The 14,733-nt window shown below is 38.5% G+C and overlaps 2 protein-coding genes across 2 annotated transcripts; one reads left to right on the top strand and one right to left on the bottom strand.

Moving 5' to 3' along the window:
- Positions 1 to 2,936: 2,936 nt before the first annotated feature.
- LOC109184794 (14-3-3-like protein C) lies at positions 2,937 to 5,906 on the bottom strand. Its single transcript, XM_019334833.1, has 4 exons — positions 5,238 to 5,906; positions 4,597 to 4,716; positions 4,255 to 4,371; positions 2,937 to 3,291 (listed from the first exon to the last, which is right to left on the bottom strand). Exons 1-4 carry the CDS (start codon positions 5,724 to 5,726, stop codon positions 3,241 to 3,243), a joined length of 777 nt encoding a protein of 258 aa, XP_019190378.1. The 5' UTR covers positions 5,727 to 5,906; the 3' UTR covers positions 2,937 to 3,240.
- Positions 5,907 to 11,859: 5,953 nt separating this feature from the next.
- On the top strand, positions 11,860 to 13,869 carry LOC109184737 (protein FAR1-RELATED SEQUENCE 5-like). Its single transcript, XM_019334776.1, has 4 exons — positions 11,860 to 12,617; positions 12,735 to 12,800; positions 13,005 to 13,235; positions 13,332 to 13,869. Exons 1-4 carry the CDS (start codon positions 11,860 to 11,862, stop codon positions 13,867 to 13,869), a joined length of 1,593 nt encoding a protein of 530 aa, XP_019190321.1.
- The last annotated feature ends 864 nt before the right edge of the window (positions 13,870 to 14,733 follow it).

Raw genomic sequence — 14,733 nt, 5'->3', positions numbered from 1 at the left:
AATACAAAATGCGATTGTCGGATCTAATAATTCAGAGTGCTTTTCGAATCCTCCCTATATCCTTGGTAATGTTCTTTCGTTCGGACTAAATGCAATAGCGGAAACAAAAGAAGATAACATGTTCAAAAAAAAAAATAATAACATAACATAGCTTCTTGGGAGCCTTGTTATGTAAAACATTTCTGTTTCTCTGCCTATAAATACCTTATAAACCCTTCACAACCATAACTCAATATTTCGGTTTCCTCTCCCTACCTCTAGAATCCTTTGAAACTATTTCTATTTCCAAACCTTTCTGATAGATACCCCTTAGACGGGTACCCAGCCGGGAAAAATGTAGGTACTCAGGAAAAGGCGCCTACGATACTTAGCAATTCGAGGAAGAGGACCCCTTGCTGGTCTGAAGATCTCATGACACCCAGGCGGTTCACCAGTAGACTCGGTTGGGAGACCAGACTAGGCAGTCAGTGTGTCCCCGACCTAATGCGCGCTCTAGTGGCGGTTAAAAGCAGATTCTGCGGAGATTCTTTCCTTGCACGCTAAGTAACTTCCTTTTTTTCGCATAAGGAAGTTACTTCAGCAATTTTAGAAGCTTTCCTAAGTATATTTTAACTAATTTCTCTCTTCTTACCTTCTTCAAGGCCATAGTCTTTGTATAAATACCCTCTTGGGGTCACATTGTGGAGGATCCGATTTTCAATACACTTAACGTTACTCTACTTTATTTTTCTCTCACATATTCTCTCTTTTAATTAGTATTTTACGGTAGTGTTGGTTCGTCGACCGATTTTCCCTAATCCGTAAAACCAACATTGGCGCCGTCTGTGGGGATCGAAACAAAAGGTTTCGTTTATAAACTTTGCTAATGGCACAAACTAGACGCAGTAGACGATCAGGGAATGCCGGCCATGCCGCCGCTGCCAACGGGCACATCGTCGTAGTCGTCAGCATAGGAGATCGGCCGGCTAGTAGCCGTGCTTTCGTGGGAGACGTTCGAGAACAACTTAGCCGCCAGCCCACCATAATTCCGGCGAGATGTCGGCAGCACGTACCGAGGCTAGTGTTGTGCCGACTCATGAGACGCCCAGGGAGAACCCCCCACCGCCTACCGCTTAGGTCGCCCTAACTCTTGAAGAGTTTTAGCCCAAGCCTTTGATGCGTACACACGTGGGGTAGGCTTAGCAGCAAACACCACACAACCTCGGCATGCATAGTCAGTCCCTCTGGAGCAAGGGGGTCATACACCAAAAATGAGGGAAATGAGTTTTTAATTGAAGTGGTAATCAAATCTCATAGTTGTGTTTTAAAAAGTTGTCAACCAAACACCAAAAATGATTTTTGATTCCATTCCTAGTGTGTAAACCCATGAACCAAACACACCCTAAATGTTTATTACTCCGGTAGTTGATTTGAAAGTCAGTTAAAATCAAATCAATTTTTTTTTCTTTACGTTTTTATGAAATTAAAATTAAATTAAATATTTTGATTGGAGTTGATAGAAGAATTGAAATTAGTAAAATTCAAGGTTTGGGATTTGTTTTTTTTTTTTTCTTTTTTTTTTTCTTTTTTTTTTTTGTATAAAACTATAAATTATTCTAAAAATCTAAAAATAAAATTCATGATTTGAGTGAAGGTCACAATATCGAACTCCGGTGGTGGGGTATTAACTCCTCTTTGAGCTGCAGTAGTTAGAGAAAGTATAGAACAAATACTACCTTGTAATAGTGTCAATACTATTCAAAAAAAAATATTAATACTTGCTCAATAATAGAGTATTTACGTGGTATCTAAAAATACACAATCCTATATAATTAGTTATGTACTAAGCATTAACTACTCTATTTCTCATCCATCCTTAACTAAAGGTCAAGGGTTCGATCCTTGAATTTAGGAATAGAGCAGTCTTAAATCTCCAGACCAGCTGTCCCACCCAAAAAAAGTGCCTTCATAATTTGAGCCAATTAAATATAGAGTAAATACCTAAAATGGTCCCTCGACTATAGCTAAATTCATAAATTGGTCCTTGACTTTCAATTTTAGCCAATTAAGTCCTTAACTTTGTAATTTTAACACGATTTGGTCCTCCGTCTATTTGACCGTTTGTTGACTGTGATTTTTTAGGATATATATGTAATTTCATGGTCCATCGTTGGACCTGATGAAGATTGCAAATTGGGTTGTAGCGCCGGCAATGATGAATTATGCGAAGGTGTTTGGGCGGTGGATTGTGTCATGGCAGTAGGTGAAAGCTAGGCGGTGGAGTGTGTCATGGCAGTAGATGAGGGCGGCTGGGTAGTGGTTGGACGATAGACTGTGTCACGGCAGCATATGAGGGTGGGCGGCGGTGAAATTACATATATATCCTCAGAGATCACGGTCAACAAACAGTCAAATAGACGGAGGACCAAATTGTGTTTAAAATTACAAAGTTAAGGACTTAATTGGTTAAAATTGAAAGTTGAGGACCAATTTGTGAATTTAGCTATAATTGAGGGACCATTTTGGGTATTTACTCTTAAATATAGGTAACCTAATAAGCCAGACTACTTGTGATCTTCTACGGACTATAGTTACAAAGCAAAATTTTCCAATGTAACGTTCCCTTGTCAATAAAAAAAAAAATGAAAATCAAATCGTAATTAACTTAATTGTCATTAATCAAGTAAAACACATAAAATTGGACAAGGAGTATGTATGATAATTTTTAATACCATGGATTAATATATATATATATATATATATATATATATATATATATATATATATATATATATATATTACGGAGTATTTTATTTTTTTAAAATACTATCAATGAAGTAAAAAAGAATTTCAATAATATTTGAACATTTGTTCACTTTTAAGACAACAGATGAGATAAATCAAAAAAACAAAAATTGATTTGATATAATGTTAAAGCTGAACCAAAAGTCCAGGGATTAAAAGTATAGAATGGAATAATCTCTCAGAAGCCAACACCCTCTGGCCCAACTGGGAAACAAAGTATTAATTTCAACCAGTGTTTGATGTTGGTATATCTCAAAGCACCTTTGCGAACACAAAATTTTAGAACCAAACAAAATTAAACACCAAATGATAAGCATTAGTATTCCAAATCATTTCATCTGAGTCACAGTGAGAAGGAAAACCATATCACTGGAAATAAATGAAGGCAACTTCTCCAGCCAAAAACAATCCTGGAGAAGTGAAATGCTATGCTAATAGAGCACCAATCACTCGCTTTTACTCTTCATCTTTTTTGGGAGCTTCCTTGATTTCATCAGCTCCATCATCCTACAAGAAAGCAATGCGTTAATTTCGTCCCAAGTTTACATCTTTCAACATTTACGCAAAAGTGAGCATCAAGAAAGCAATGCGTTAATTTCGTCCAAAGTTTAAATCTTTCAACATTTACATAAAAGTGAGCATAAAAGCTGTGAACTCCGATGGATAGCACTCTAGTAATGGTTACGGTCAATACCAACACAAACAATGCACTCTAGTAATGGTGAATGTTAAGAATCCTACATTGAAAAAATAAGAGAATACATAGGTTTATAAGGTCATGAGTGAAACGGTAATTTATATCATGGATCAGGGTCAACATAGCATTATGGATCCTGGATCAAAACGACGAGGTACAAAATTCATACTCGTAAGATACAGAATTTCATAACACAAGACACAAAAAATCACAACATAAGACATATACACATGTTATATATTTACTTATATTTTTCAAATCTGATTTAGGTATACAATTTGCATTCACAAAAATTCATAACATAAGACACAATTACTAATTTGTTTCAAGTACAGAATTCATGCTCTTAAGATACATAATATCATAACACAAGACACAAAAACTCACAACATAAAATACAGACACATGCACCAGGGTTCATAGTGCACTGTGGATCCTGGTCCATGGTATAAGGATTGGGGTTAAACTAGCTAATTGGTTGGATTCAATCTTTTAGTGTGGTTTAGTCCATGTACGTTAGAGTCCAATTGAGTAATCTTGACCCAATATTAGATTATAACACGGTATATCAAAGCCTGTTTCAGTCCACTTTGTGTTCAAGCTTTCGTTTCAAGGGATGCGGCCAACACAATTTCAAGTGGTTAACCGGTTAGATTCAAAATAGCTAATTGATTGAATTCAGTCTTTTAGTGTGGTTTGGCCCATGTGCATTATAGCACAATTGAGTGATCTTAACCCAATCTTAGATTATAAGAGTGAAGTTTGTCAATTACCTGCATATCAGATGTCCATAGAGTGAGATTATCACGAAGGAGTTGCATGATCAAGGTGCTATCCTTGTATGACTCCTCTCCCAGGGTGTCTAACTCGGCAATTGCTTCATCAAATGCCTGGCGTAGGACACAAAAGAAACAGATGAAATCAATTAATCATCAAACAAATGGACCCAGCTCAAGTATAACAGAAAGTGTGACAAATCAAATGTTAAACACAATAATAGACCCTTACTAAGCATTAGCATGCTTGTCCTCCAACTCTAATAGAACCAATTCCTAATCAAAACTGTCCCTAAAATGCAAAACTGAATAAAGAGAAGCACATTCAGAAATTCTCACCTGTTTAGCAAGACTACAAGCGCGGTCAGGAGAGTTCAAAATCTCATAATAAAACACAGAGAAGTTGAGGGCCAGCCCAAGACGGATTGGGTGTGTTGGGGCAAGTTCAGCAGCAATGTCCTACAACGGATCAAACCCACATTTTGAAACGAAGTGCCAAAGCATAAGAACAGGCAAAAACACATAAATTTCCACATTAAAGCACCATAAGATAGATAACTCAAATGTTTGGTTCTTAAAATAATCACTGAAAAATGTGCAAAGTGAAGACAGATTAGGCATCTTCAAAAATATAAACCCACTGCACTCCTATTCCTTCCTTTCACATAAAACTGATAAAAGAATGAGCTTTCCAATTTAAAGCTGAAATAAGAGGCAAATGTAGTTCTGATCCAAATTTCATTGGCTGATTAACAGACTAAGATTGCATTTGATCAATCAATGAAACAGAACCCAATCATTTGATCTACCAATATCAAATCATTACTCATTTTCATCCTTAAATTCCAATCAATTTCGAACCACACACATGTTAATAATATGGAATAATAAATAAATAAATAACAACAACCAGATTTATTAAGCTTTGTCAATAGTAATTTAAATTTCAGATATAGCAACAAATAGATCAAACAAATTACCTGAGCGGCTTTGTAGGCAGAGAGGGTGCTCTCAGCGGCCTCCTTACGCTCCGCAGCGGTCTTGAACTCAGCGAGATAGCGATGGTAGTCGCCCTTCATCTTGAGGTAGAAGACTTTGGAATCGGAGGTCGAAGCGGAGGGGATAAGCCGGGACTCGAGGAGCTTGAGGATGCCATCGCAGATGTTGGCGAGCTCCTTCTCGATCTTCGATCTGTATTCTCGGATGGCGTGGACGTGGTCCTCGTTCCCCCTCGACTCCTCCTTCTGCTCGATGGAGGAGATGATTCTCCACGACGCCCGACGCGCCCCGATCACGTTCTTGTAGGCCACGGACAGCAGGTTGCGCTCCTCCACTGTCAGCTCCTCCGACTCGCCGAACGAGGCGGAAACCTTCTCCATGAACTCCACCATCTCATCGTACCTCTCGGCCTGCTCCGCCAGCTTGGCCATGTAAACGTACTCCTCACGCGCCGTCGGTGCTGCCGCCATCTTGATTCTTCAGGTCACAGCGAGATTACCGATCTCTCTCCCTCTGCCTATCTGAATTAATACGCAGATCCGGAAGGGCAGATAGGAATGTGAGAATTGAAAGAAATGGGAGAAAGTTGGGAGCTTTTTTTGGTTTTGAGTTTTGACTTTTGAATTGAGGGGAAGGGAGAGCCCTTAGGGAACTCGGTGGGATTAAGAGATGGGCAAATATAAGCCGTTGGTTATTGGAGATCTTTGAAATATAGATTTGAAATACAAAGCTTTTAGGTTGGGTGGAAGGAATTAGAAAAGAAAGGATTTATAATTCGGTGAGAAAGGAATAATATGATAACAGAACATGAATTGAATTTACATTATTTTATATGGAAAAATAATATGATTAGAAATGAAAAAGAAAGAATTGATATAAAGATGAAAATGCTATTGTATAATAATAAAAATAATACTAATAGTAATTATTGTTATTATTATTACTAGTAATTCACCCGCCCGATGCACGGGAAAAAATTATGTTATTATAAATATAAATAAAAAATAGAAAAATTAAAATATTTTAAATTATTTAATATAATAATATTTTTGAGCTTCCATTGGTCAAGTATTTATTATTTTTATAGAATACAAAATTAAAATTAAAATTAAAATTAAAATTATAATTATAATTTTGTATGATTAATATAATCTCTAATTATGTGCATATTCAAATAAACTTATAGAGAGAATTTACATAATTACATTGATTTATTCTTAATTGTATTTCATCTATATTATAATTTTCACAATACGAATAATAACTAAGATAATTACATTTGGAAAGCAAATTTCAAATTTTGTATGTGTAAATTTAAACTCTAATTGAACACATTTTTTATATGATTATATAATATATAGCTATTTTATTTTTCAAAAGTATATTTTTTATATGATTATATAATATATAGCTATTTTATTTTTAAAATGTTGTGTTTTTTTTTTTTTATAATAAAAGATGTTGTGGCATTAATTGTAACATTAATTATTTGCCAAACCATATAGCTTTATTATATAAAGGATTAACGATAAAAAAAAAAAAATCTTATCTTTTTTTCTTTCCATGCTACAATGAATTGAAATTTACAATGGATGGCATGAATTCTTACCCCAAAAGGCTGAATCCCCAACCTTAAGGGCGGGCTCTCCACACTCCGACCAGTGGCATGAATTCTTACCCCAAAAGGCTGAATCCCCAACCTTAAGGGCGGGCTCTCCACACTCCGACCCGACAGAGCATGTGGGAGGATGTAAATCACGGTGATTCAATGGGTTAGTAGGCAGGGCCAAATGCAGGTTCGAACCTTGGTCTCTTACCCCAAATACTGCCCACTAAACCATTAAGCTAAGCCCGTGCGGGTCGGATGGCATGAATTCTAATTTAACAAAAAGAGAGAATTGTAATTCTGTGAAATTGCAATTCCCTACAATTAAACAATGAAATTTGGCACGCCAATTGCATTGTAAAGGCATTACAATTACGGTGTACTAAACACCCAGTGAAATTTACATTCTTGCAAGATGTGGAATTTATATATTTTTAATATGGAGTTTTTTTTTTGAGAAAATTACATTTTCCCTCCGAATCATATATTTATAACGTTTTTTTTTCTGAATTATTCATATATCCACATTAGTCCTTCAGTTATTTTGAAAGTGATGATTTTTCCCTGTATGTTAAATGAGTGTTTAGATTGTAGAAAATAGGGAAAAATATGTATTTCATTTATTTTTCTGATCCAAAAAATTATTGTTTATATGTGAACAATTAGAATAAATCGAAAAAAGAACAACCACAATTTGTAAATATTATAATTATAATGTAAGCTAATGCTAGTAACTGAATTAAGACTTAAACCCAAATAATTCATTATTGCCATCAGCACGCACTCTCAACCGTCGTCTACCCACACCCTCTATCTCGCAGCAGTACCCTCCCAGTCAATAATAGCCTACTTCTAATATTCCTTGTTCAAGCCAGCAGCAGACCACTTCCTCACCTACTAGTGATCATAATCTGCCAGTCGACAGTGCTCAACGTGAGGCGACTGGCTCGGTGGACGTCAAAAACTCTGATCCGCCACCTGGATGTGAGATATTTGTAGAAGTTCAGCTGACCTCTTTTCCCACCTTCTAGTGATCAAAATCTGCCAGTCGACAATAGTCACAGTCAATCGACTGGCTTAGTGCACGCACAAACTTCTGATCCGCCACCTTCATGTGATATACATGCAGAAGCTACTCAAACCCAGCCCCTCCACCGGTCAATGCGCATTCGACGACAGAATCCTAAGTATTTTAATTCCCACTTTGTTAATATAACAACAAAGCCCGACTTAGCTTCATTATATTACTTGAGCCGACCTTTGTAACTCAGGCCCGCAAGTCAACGCACTGGTGTAATGCGATGAATGAGGAATATCAGGCATTGCTAAGAAATGACATGTGGGATTTGGTACCACCGTCGTCCCACACTCCAATTAGGTGTAAATAGATTTTCCGATCAAGCGAAAATTGAATGGGTCGGTAGAACGGTATAAAGCCCGGCTGGTAGCTAAGGGGTATTTTACAAGAATCAGGTAAAGACTACTTTGATACGTTTAGCCTGGTTACAAAGCCGGCTACAATACAAATTGTTCTGACACTGGCGTTAGCCTATAACTGGCCGTTGCGTCAACTGGATGTTAATAACGCATTCTTGCACGGGACCCTGTCAGAAGACGTATTTATGAAATAACCACCAGGATTTTGTGATCCGAAACGTCCAAGACATGTTTGTTGTTTTAAAAATGGTGTTGAATGGCTTAAAGCAGGCTCCCCGGATGTGGTATATGAAGTTGTCATCTTTTCTTATTTCTTTCAATTTTAGAAAGTCTAAGGCTGAATGTCTAATTACTCTTTATTTGTCTATCAATGTGATGATGTTGTGGAATAATTTATGATGTATGTGGATGATGTGGTTCTAACAGGCAATTCACAATGTTTTTTGGATTACTTTGTCGCTTCGCTGGCAACATGGTTTGCACTCAAGGACTTAGGGTTATTGCATCACTTCCTTGGTGCGGAGGTGATATTGGCTAAGGCTGATATTTTTCTTTCTCAAGCTCAATATATTATAAATATTCTCAAAGAGTTTAACATGCAAGGCGCTAAGCCCATTTCTACACCAGGGTCTACGGTTGAATTGCATGGTGCTGACGACGCAACTCCAACCGATAGCACCTTGTACCGTCGTGTCGTTGGCCTTTTACAATATCTTGCCATTACTAGGCCAGATGTGAGTTTTGTGGGTTGTATTAGTTTTTGAATTCTCCTTCAGTGCTACACTGGCAAGGGGTGAAACGGGTTCTTCGCTATCTCAAAGATACGATGTGTCATGGTTTATTTCTACATCGTGGTGTCGATTTACACCTCAGCTCACAGCCTTTTCAGATGCAAGCTAGGGTGGTGTCCATGACGGTGGTCGGTCAACTACGGGCTATGTTGTATACTTGGGCTCAAATGTTATCTCTTGGCGATCTATTCGATAGAAGGTTGTGGCTCGTTCCTCCATTGAAGCGGAATATAGAGCCATGGCAAATGTCACGGCTAAAATTGTGTGGTTACAAAATTTGTTGATGGATCTTGGGGCCCGGGTCTCCAGGCCACTGGTGTTGCACTATGACAATTCTGGTGCCATTTATGTCTGCAAAAATCGGGTGTATCATTCCAGAATGAAGCATCTAGCTTTTGATTATTTTTTCATACTTGATCTTGTTAGTAATGGCACATTTTTAGTTAACTATATTCGCACGCAAGATCATATTGCCGATGTGTTTACCAAATCCTTGCCGCGTTGGTCATTTGAAGGTTTTTGTAAGAATTTGATGGAAAAAAAAATAATCCTAATGTTGTTTTTACTTTGCTGACATCTTTGTTCCGTAACTTTTCAAGATACCGCAGAGCATTATTTATCCCTACAAAACATATTCTACAGAATAAAAACTTCTAACCATGCAATGACCAACCAAGTATTTTCTGAGTTTCAATTTCATTTTGTTGAATAAGTTTGCTATTACAGATTTCTCTTTGTTTTTATTTTGGCATTCCTGTTATGAATGTTATATATCATTGTTTGGTTTAAGAAAATTAGTAATTGCCCTGTGCGATCTACGGAAAAAAAATAAAAACCCAACCCTAACAAAACCCCAAAACGCAGATAAACAAAGAATCAAAACTATAGACCATCGAAATACCTTGACCATTGGCGAAAGAAATCCCCTTCAGTCGCTTTAACCGTCTGACAGAATAATCAACTATGTGAGACGGCGGACACTATATGGAGAGACGGGAAGCCGATGGGTCAGCGAGGGAAAGCGAACGGCGGTGAAGAGAATACTGCATTATTTTCCTTCTGGGTAGTGATACATAGAGATTTGGAGTGTAATTACTAACGCAAGATACACGGGATTTAGAATCTCTAAGGATGGCACACAGATAGCTCTAAATTACATTGATGCTCTCTATCTAATTAATTCAGCGCCCAACTCAATTAAAAAAGCAAATTAATCACATCTGTTAAACATAGAAAAAAGACGATCAAGACAATCTCACGATCTCATCTAATTAGGGTGGTCTCACTGGATTCAAAATATAGCTTCGAATCCGGTGCACCCCCTAATTAGATGATCCTGTGAGATCCCCTGATATCCATAGATTAATTCCCCATCAATGGTTGAGATCATGAGATCCCCTAGAATAAATTAAAGATTTATCATTAAGAAAGGGTCTGAAAAGTAATTGTATCTGTTTGCCTAATTATGGTTAAAATTATGATGGGATGTTAAGCATGAATTTAGGGATATTATTACAGGAAATATATATATGGAGTGATACATCACCTCTGAAGACAAAAAATTGTGCGTGAGACATAGCAGTGGGGTAGATGGACCGCTAAGGCTGCACAAACAAACATCTAGCGCAAAAAGATGATAGATAGTAGAAGCACAGGTGTGTTCATTACCGGGTCACGGTTTGTGCGTGTTTGTTTGTTGTTGTTGTTTTTTTGTTTTTTTTTTTTTTTTTGGATTGGTTTTTTCGTTACGGAGTTTTTGCAGTAAAAAACCAACAAATTGTATGGGTGTTTGTGCGTATATTGAGATTGAGACGAGTGTGGAAACCAACAAAGGCTGTGAAAACTGTCGTTTTTGGGAGACCGTTTGGGTGTAATTTGGGCATACTGGTGAGTGCGTGGTAGTCTAATATGTCGTGCAAACTGATGGTTATAATGTGTCAAATGTGAATGTGAGGTAATGTGTATGACAAGTAGCAGCTGCAGTACAGCTGCGTATGAAGGGGAATGAGTTTTTTTTTTTTTTTTTTTAATTTTTTTTTCCTTTGTGTTTGTTGTTGTTTCGGTTTTTGTTATCTGTTTTTGGAATGTGGTTGGTTAAACTTGACCTTTATTTTGCAATGGACAAACAGTAGGAGTAAAATGTGTGTGCGTAAAGTACATCTTGGACAAAATGTGGTAGATGCGTGATAGTATGCGTGTTTGTGCACGTGGGTTTAAAGTAAGGGCGGTTGGGTGGTTTCATGGTTGCACGGAAGTATTTATTCTTGTGCACATTGCCTCCATTACGGTGGTGTTGGTTGATGCATGGTAGTATGTCGGTAGACGAAGAGGTCAAGTACGGGCGTGGTGGTTGGTGCATGGTAGTCTGTAACCGTGTGCACTATGCCTATATTGATTCGTCAACAATGTGGTGTTTGTGTTTATTGAGCTGGTTTTTACATGGGTGATTGCATGGCAGTAATAAGGCTTGTGCACGACGCCTAATTTACGGTGGTGGTGGTTGTTGCATGGTAGTGTGTCAGTATACGGGGTGGGAGGAAACCGGGCGTATTGGTGGGTGCATTGTAGGTTGTACCTTTGTGCACTATGCCTAAATTAATTCAACAACAATGTGATATTTGTTTTTATTAAATTGTTAGCTTATGGAGGGATGAAAAAGTACGTAGCGGGTGTGTGTGTACTGGTATAGTTTTAAAATGCAACTACAAAAACTTTAAACACACATAATAACGGGGTGAAATTGATAATCGTTACGCAGGTGACATAAACATGGAAGAAGGAGAGAAAAGCCAACACTGTGTGATGGATGAATCCCAAAACGGCACGAACATTTGGGTTACGGCATGTGACCCATTGATAAAACTAGCTGTCGACCAAGTGTTTGCTACATTGGAAGACAGCATCGCGTACTACAAAACATATGCATCCGTGACTGGGTTTGATGTGCGCAAGAGTCCCGACATAAAGAACAGGTACGAGATCATCCTAAAAAAGAAACTAGTGTGCAATCGTGAAGGGTTTAAAGATGCAAAACCAAACAACACAACAGAACAGAATACCACCACACAAACAAAACGACGACACCCATCTAACAGAGTTGGGTGCATGGCCAAAATAGTTTTCAGAAGAGACAGTACGGGAAGGTACGTGGTCAAGAAGTTCGAAGAGGGGCACACTCACTGTTTGTGCGAGGAGAGCTACAAACCTTTCTTGAAGGGGAACATGAAACTAGATATTGGCCACCAACAATTCATCGCGAACTGCTCAAAAGTCAATATTGGGGCTAGTAAAAGTCATGACCTGTACACCGAGATGGTGGGTGGAGTTGAAAACGTGGGAGCGACACAACAAGACTTCAAGAACTATAGAAGGGAGATTTTGGCGTACATGCAAGGAGGAGATGCACAAATGCTGATATCTAAATACCTCGATATGAAATCGGACTACGACGATATGTATTTCGAATACGAGGCAAACGAGAATGACCAGTTGGCACGTGTTTTATGGGCAAATGGTATGGCAAGAAAGTAATATAGTGTTTTCGGGGATGTTGTGTCATTTGATGCTACGTACAAAACTAACAGGTATGCACCTCACTTACGGGATATAAAACTCCTAACATTTACGCCCCTATGTTTATGTAGTTACATGCGTATAACTGTAACGTTGGTGCGTGTACATGATTCTAAACGTACTGGAGTGCGTGTAAGGTCGGCAGCCTGTGCATGGCGCTGATATGGATACGAATGGTGCATATGATTTGTTACCTTAAAATGCTAAAAAATTTATGGAATTTCTATTTCATTGTATGTAAGCCTGGCTTTTACAGTTGCTATACGTTATATTTACACCCCGATCATTATACGGTGTAAACATACGGTGCGTAGTAGTTAACAAATTTCCTCGTGAAACAGGTACAGTCTCGTGTTTGTTCCATTCACCGGGATAGACCACCATAAAAAATGCGTAACATTTGCAGCAGCACTGATTGCTCGAGAGGATGTCGACTCGTACTGTTGGATACTAAGGAACTTTAGAAACGCAATGGGAAGCACACCACCACTCACAATAACTGACCAAAATCCGGTGATGAAGGTTGCAATTGCACGGGAATTCCCAGAAACTCGCCATTGTTATTGTATATGGCATATAATGGTGAAGGTTGGCGATAAAGTGAGACTTGAATTAGCAAAAAATGAAGCATTCCGATGAGAGCTGAATGATGTTGTTTGGAACGACAGCTTGACTACTGCCAAATTTGAAGTTGCATGGAAAGGAGTTATAGAAAAATTTGGCTTAATGGAAAATCCATGGTTAAACCGTATGTACGACGAGCGCGCATCGTGGATCCCTGCATGTTTTGAAGGTGTTTTTATGGGCGGGCTAGTGCGTACAACCTCACGCTCTGAAGCAGAGAACCGGATTTTCAGAAGCAACACTAGCAAACATCTTTGTGTTTCAGAATTTTTTAACAGGATAGAGAGTACAATTAGAAAGCAACGCCTAACACAGACCCAGCTAAGCGGTGCCAGCATTGCACAAACACCCCCCTACAAGACCCAACTGCGCATTGAGCGAGCGGCAGCTTCACTGTATACATTAACTGTGTTTTATGATGTGCAGAAGGAGATATGTTCCGGATGTTTTGATTGTCGGGTCCGCGCTGTCACACACGGTGAGGCCGGGAACACATATGAGGCCGAGGATGAGCACGAGATACGATACACGGTGTTCGTTGAAAATGGGACAAGGACGACAACCTGCGAGTGCCGAATGTAAAACCAGATTGGACTGTTGTGCAGCCATGCGTTTGCAATGTTAATATATGACAGGAACGAGGATATTCCCCTGCAACATATCACCCCCCCAGTGGACACGAACCGCACTAACAAATTCACCAATCAAATCGTGCAATGATACGCTTCAGCGTGGCAACCCTAAAACACGAGGCAACAAAGAAGAAAGTAACGTGCTTAACACAGTGTACAGGTGTATAGCCATGGCGCAAGGAGATGCCACAAAGCTAGAACAAATAAGCAATGCGCTGAAGGAGATTGAGTCCACATGGTGCACCAACGGTGAAGACGAGGGGGTTGTAGAGAAAGGGAAACGATCGATCAAAGAGACATTTTGTGTTGCTCCAACACCTGACACAATCACCGTGCATCACCCGCAGCAAGCATGGAGTGAGCGTATAGCCGCATGTGTAAAGCTACTGTATGCAATCACCCATTAACATTTATGGAGACCAGAATAGTTAATACTTTATTGAGAAAGAGAGTCTAGCACCATAGTGGTTCGATGATGGATAAATGGATGTGGGAGAACTTTTTGCGAAATGCCACTCACAGATTTTGAAAATAAAAATGTTTAAAAAAAAAAAAAAAACCCGATGCGTGACTGTAACCTATGCATGTGCGTAGACAATGAGTTAATACTTTATTGAGAAAGAGAGATTAGCCCCATAGTGGTTCGATGATGGATAAATGGATGTGGGAAAACTTTTTGCGAAATGCCACTCACGGATTTTGAAAATAAAAATGTTTAAACAAAAAAAAAAAAAAAAAAAAACCCAGTGCGTGACTGTAAATTAAGCATGTGCATAGACAATGAGTTTTCCAAACCTGAAACAAATTTGGGATT

Source organism: Ipomoea nil, unplaced genomic scaffold (genome assembly GCF_001879475.1).
Source record: "Ipomoea nil cultivar Tokyo-kokei standard unplaced genomic scaffold, Asagao_1.1 scaffold1286, whole genome shotgun sequence".
NCBI lineage: Eukaryota > Viridiplantae > Streptophyta > Magnoliopsida > Solanales > Convolvulaceae > Ipomoea > Ipomoea nil.
Note: the sequence above shows the minus strand (reverse complement) of the source record. Positions and strands in the feature narration are given on the sequence as shown.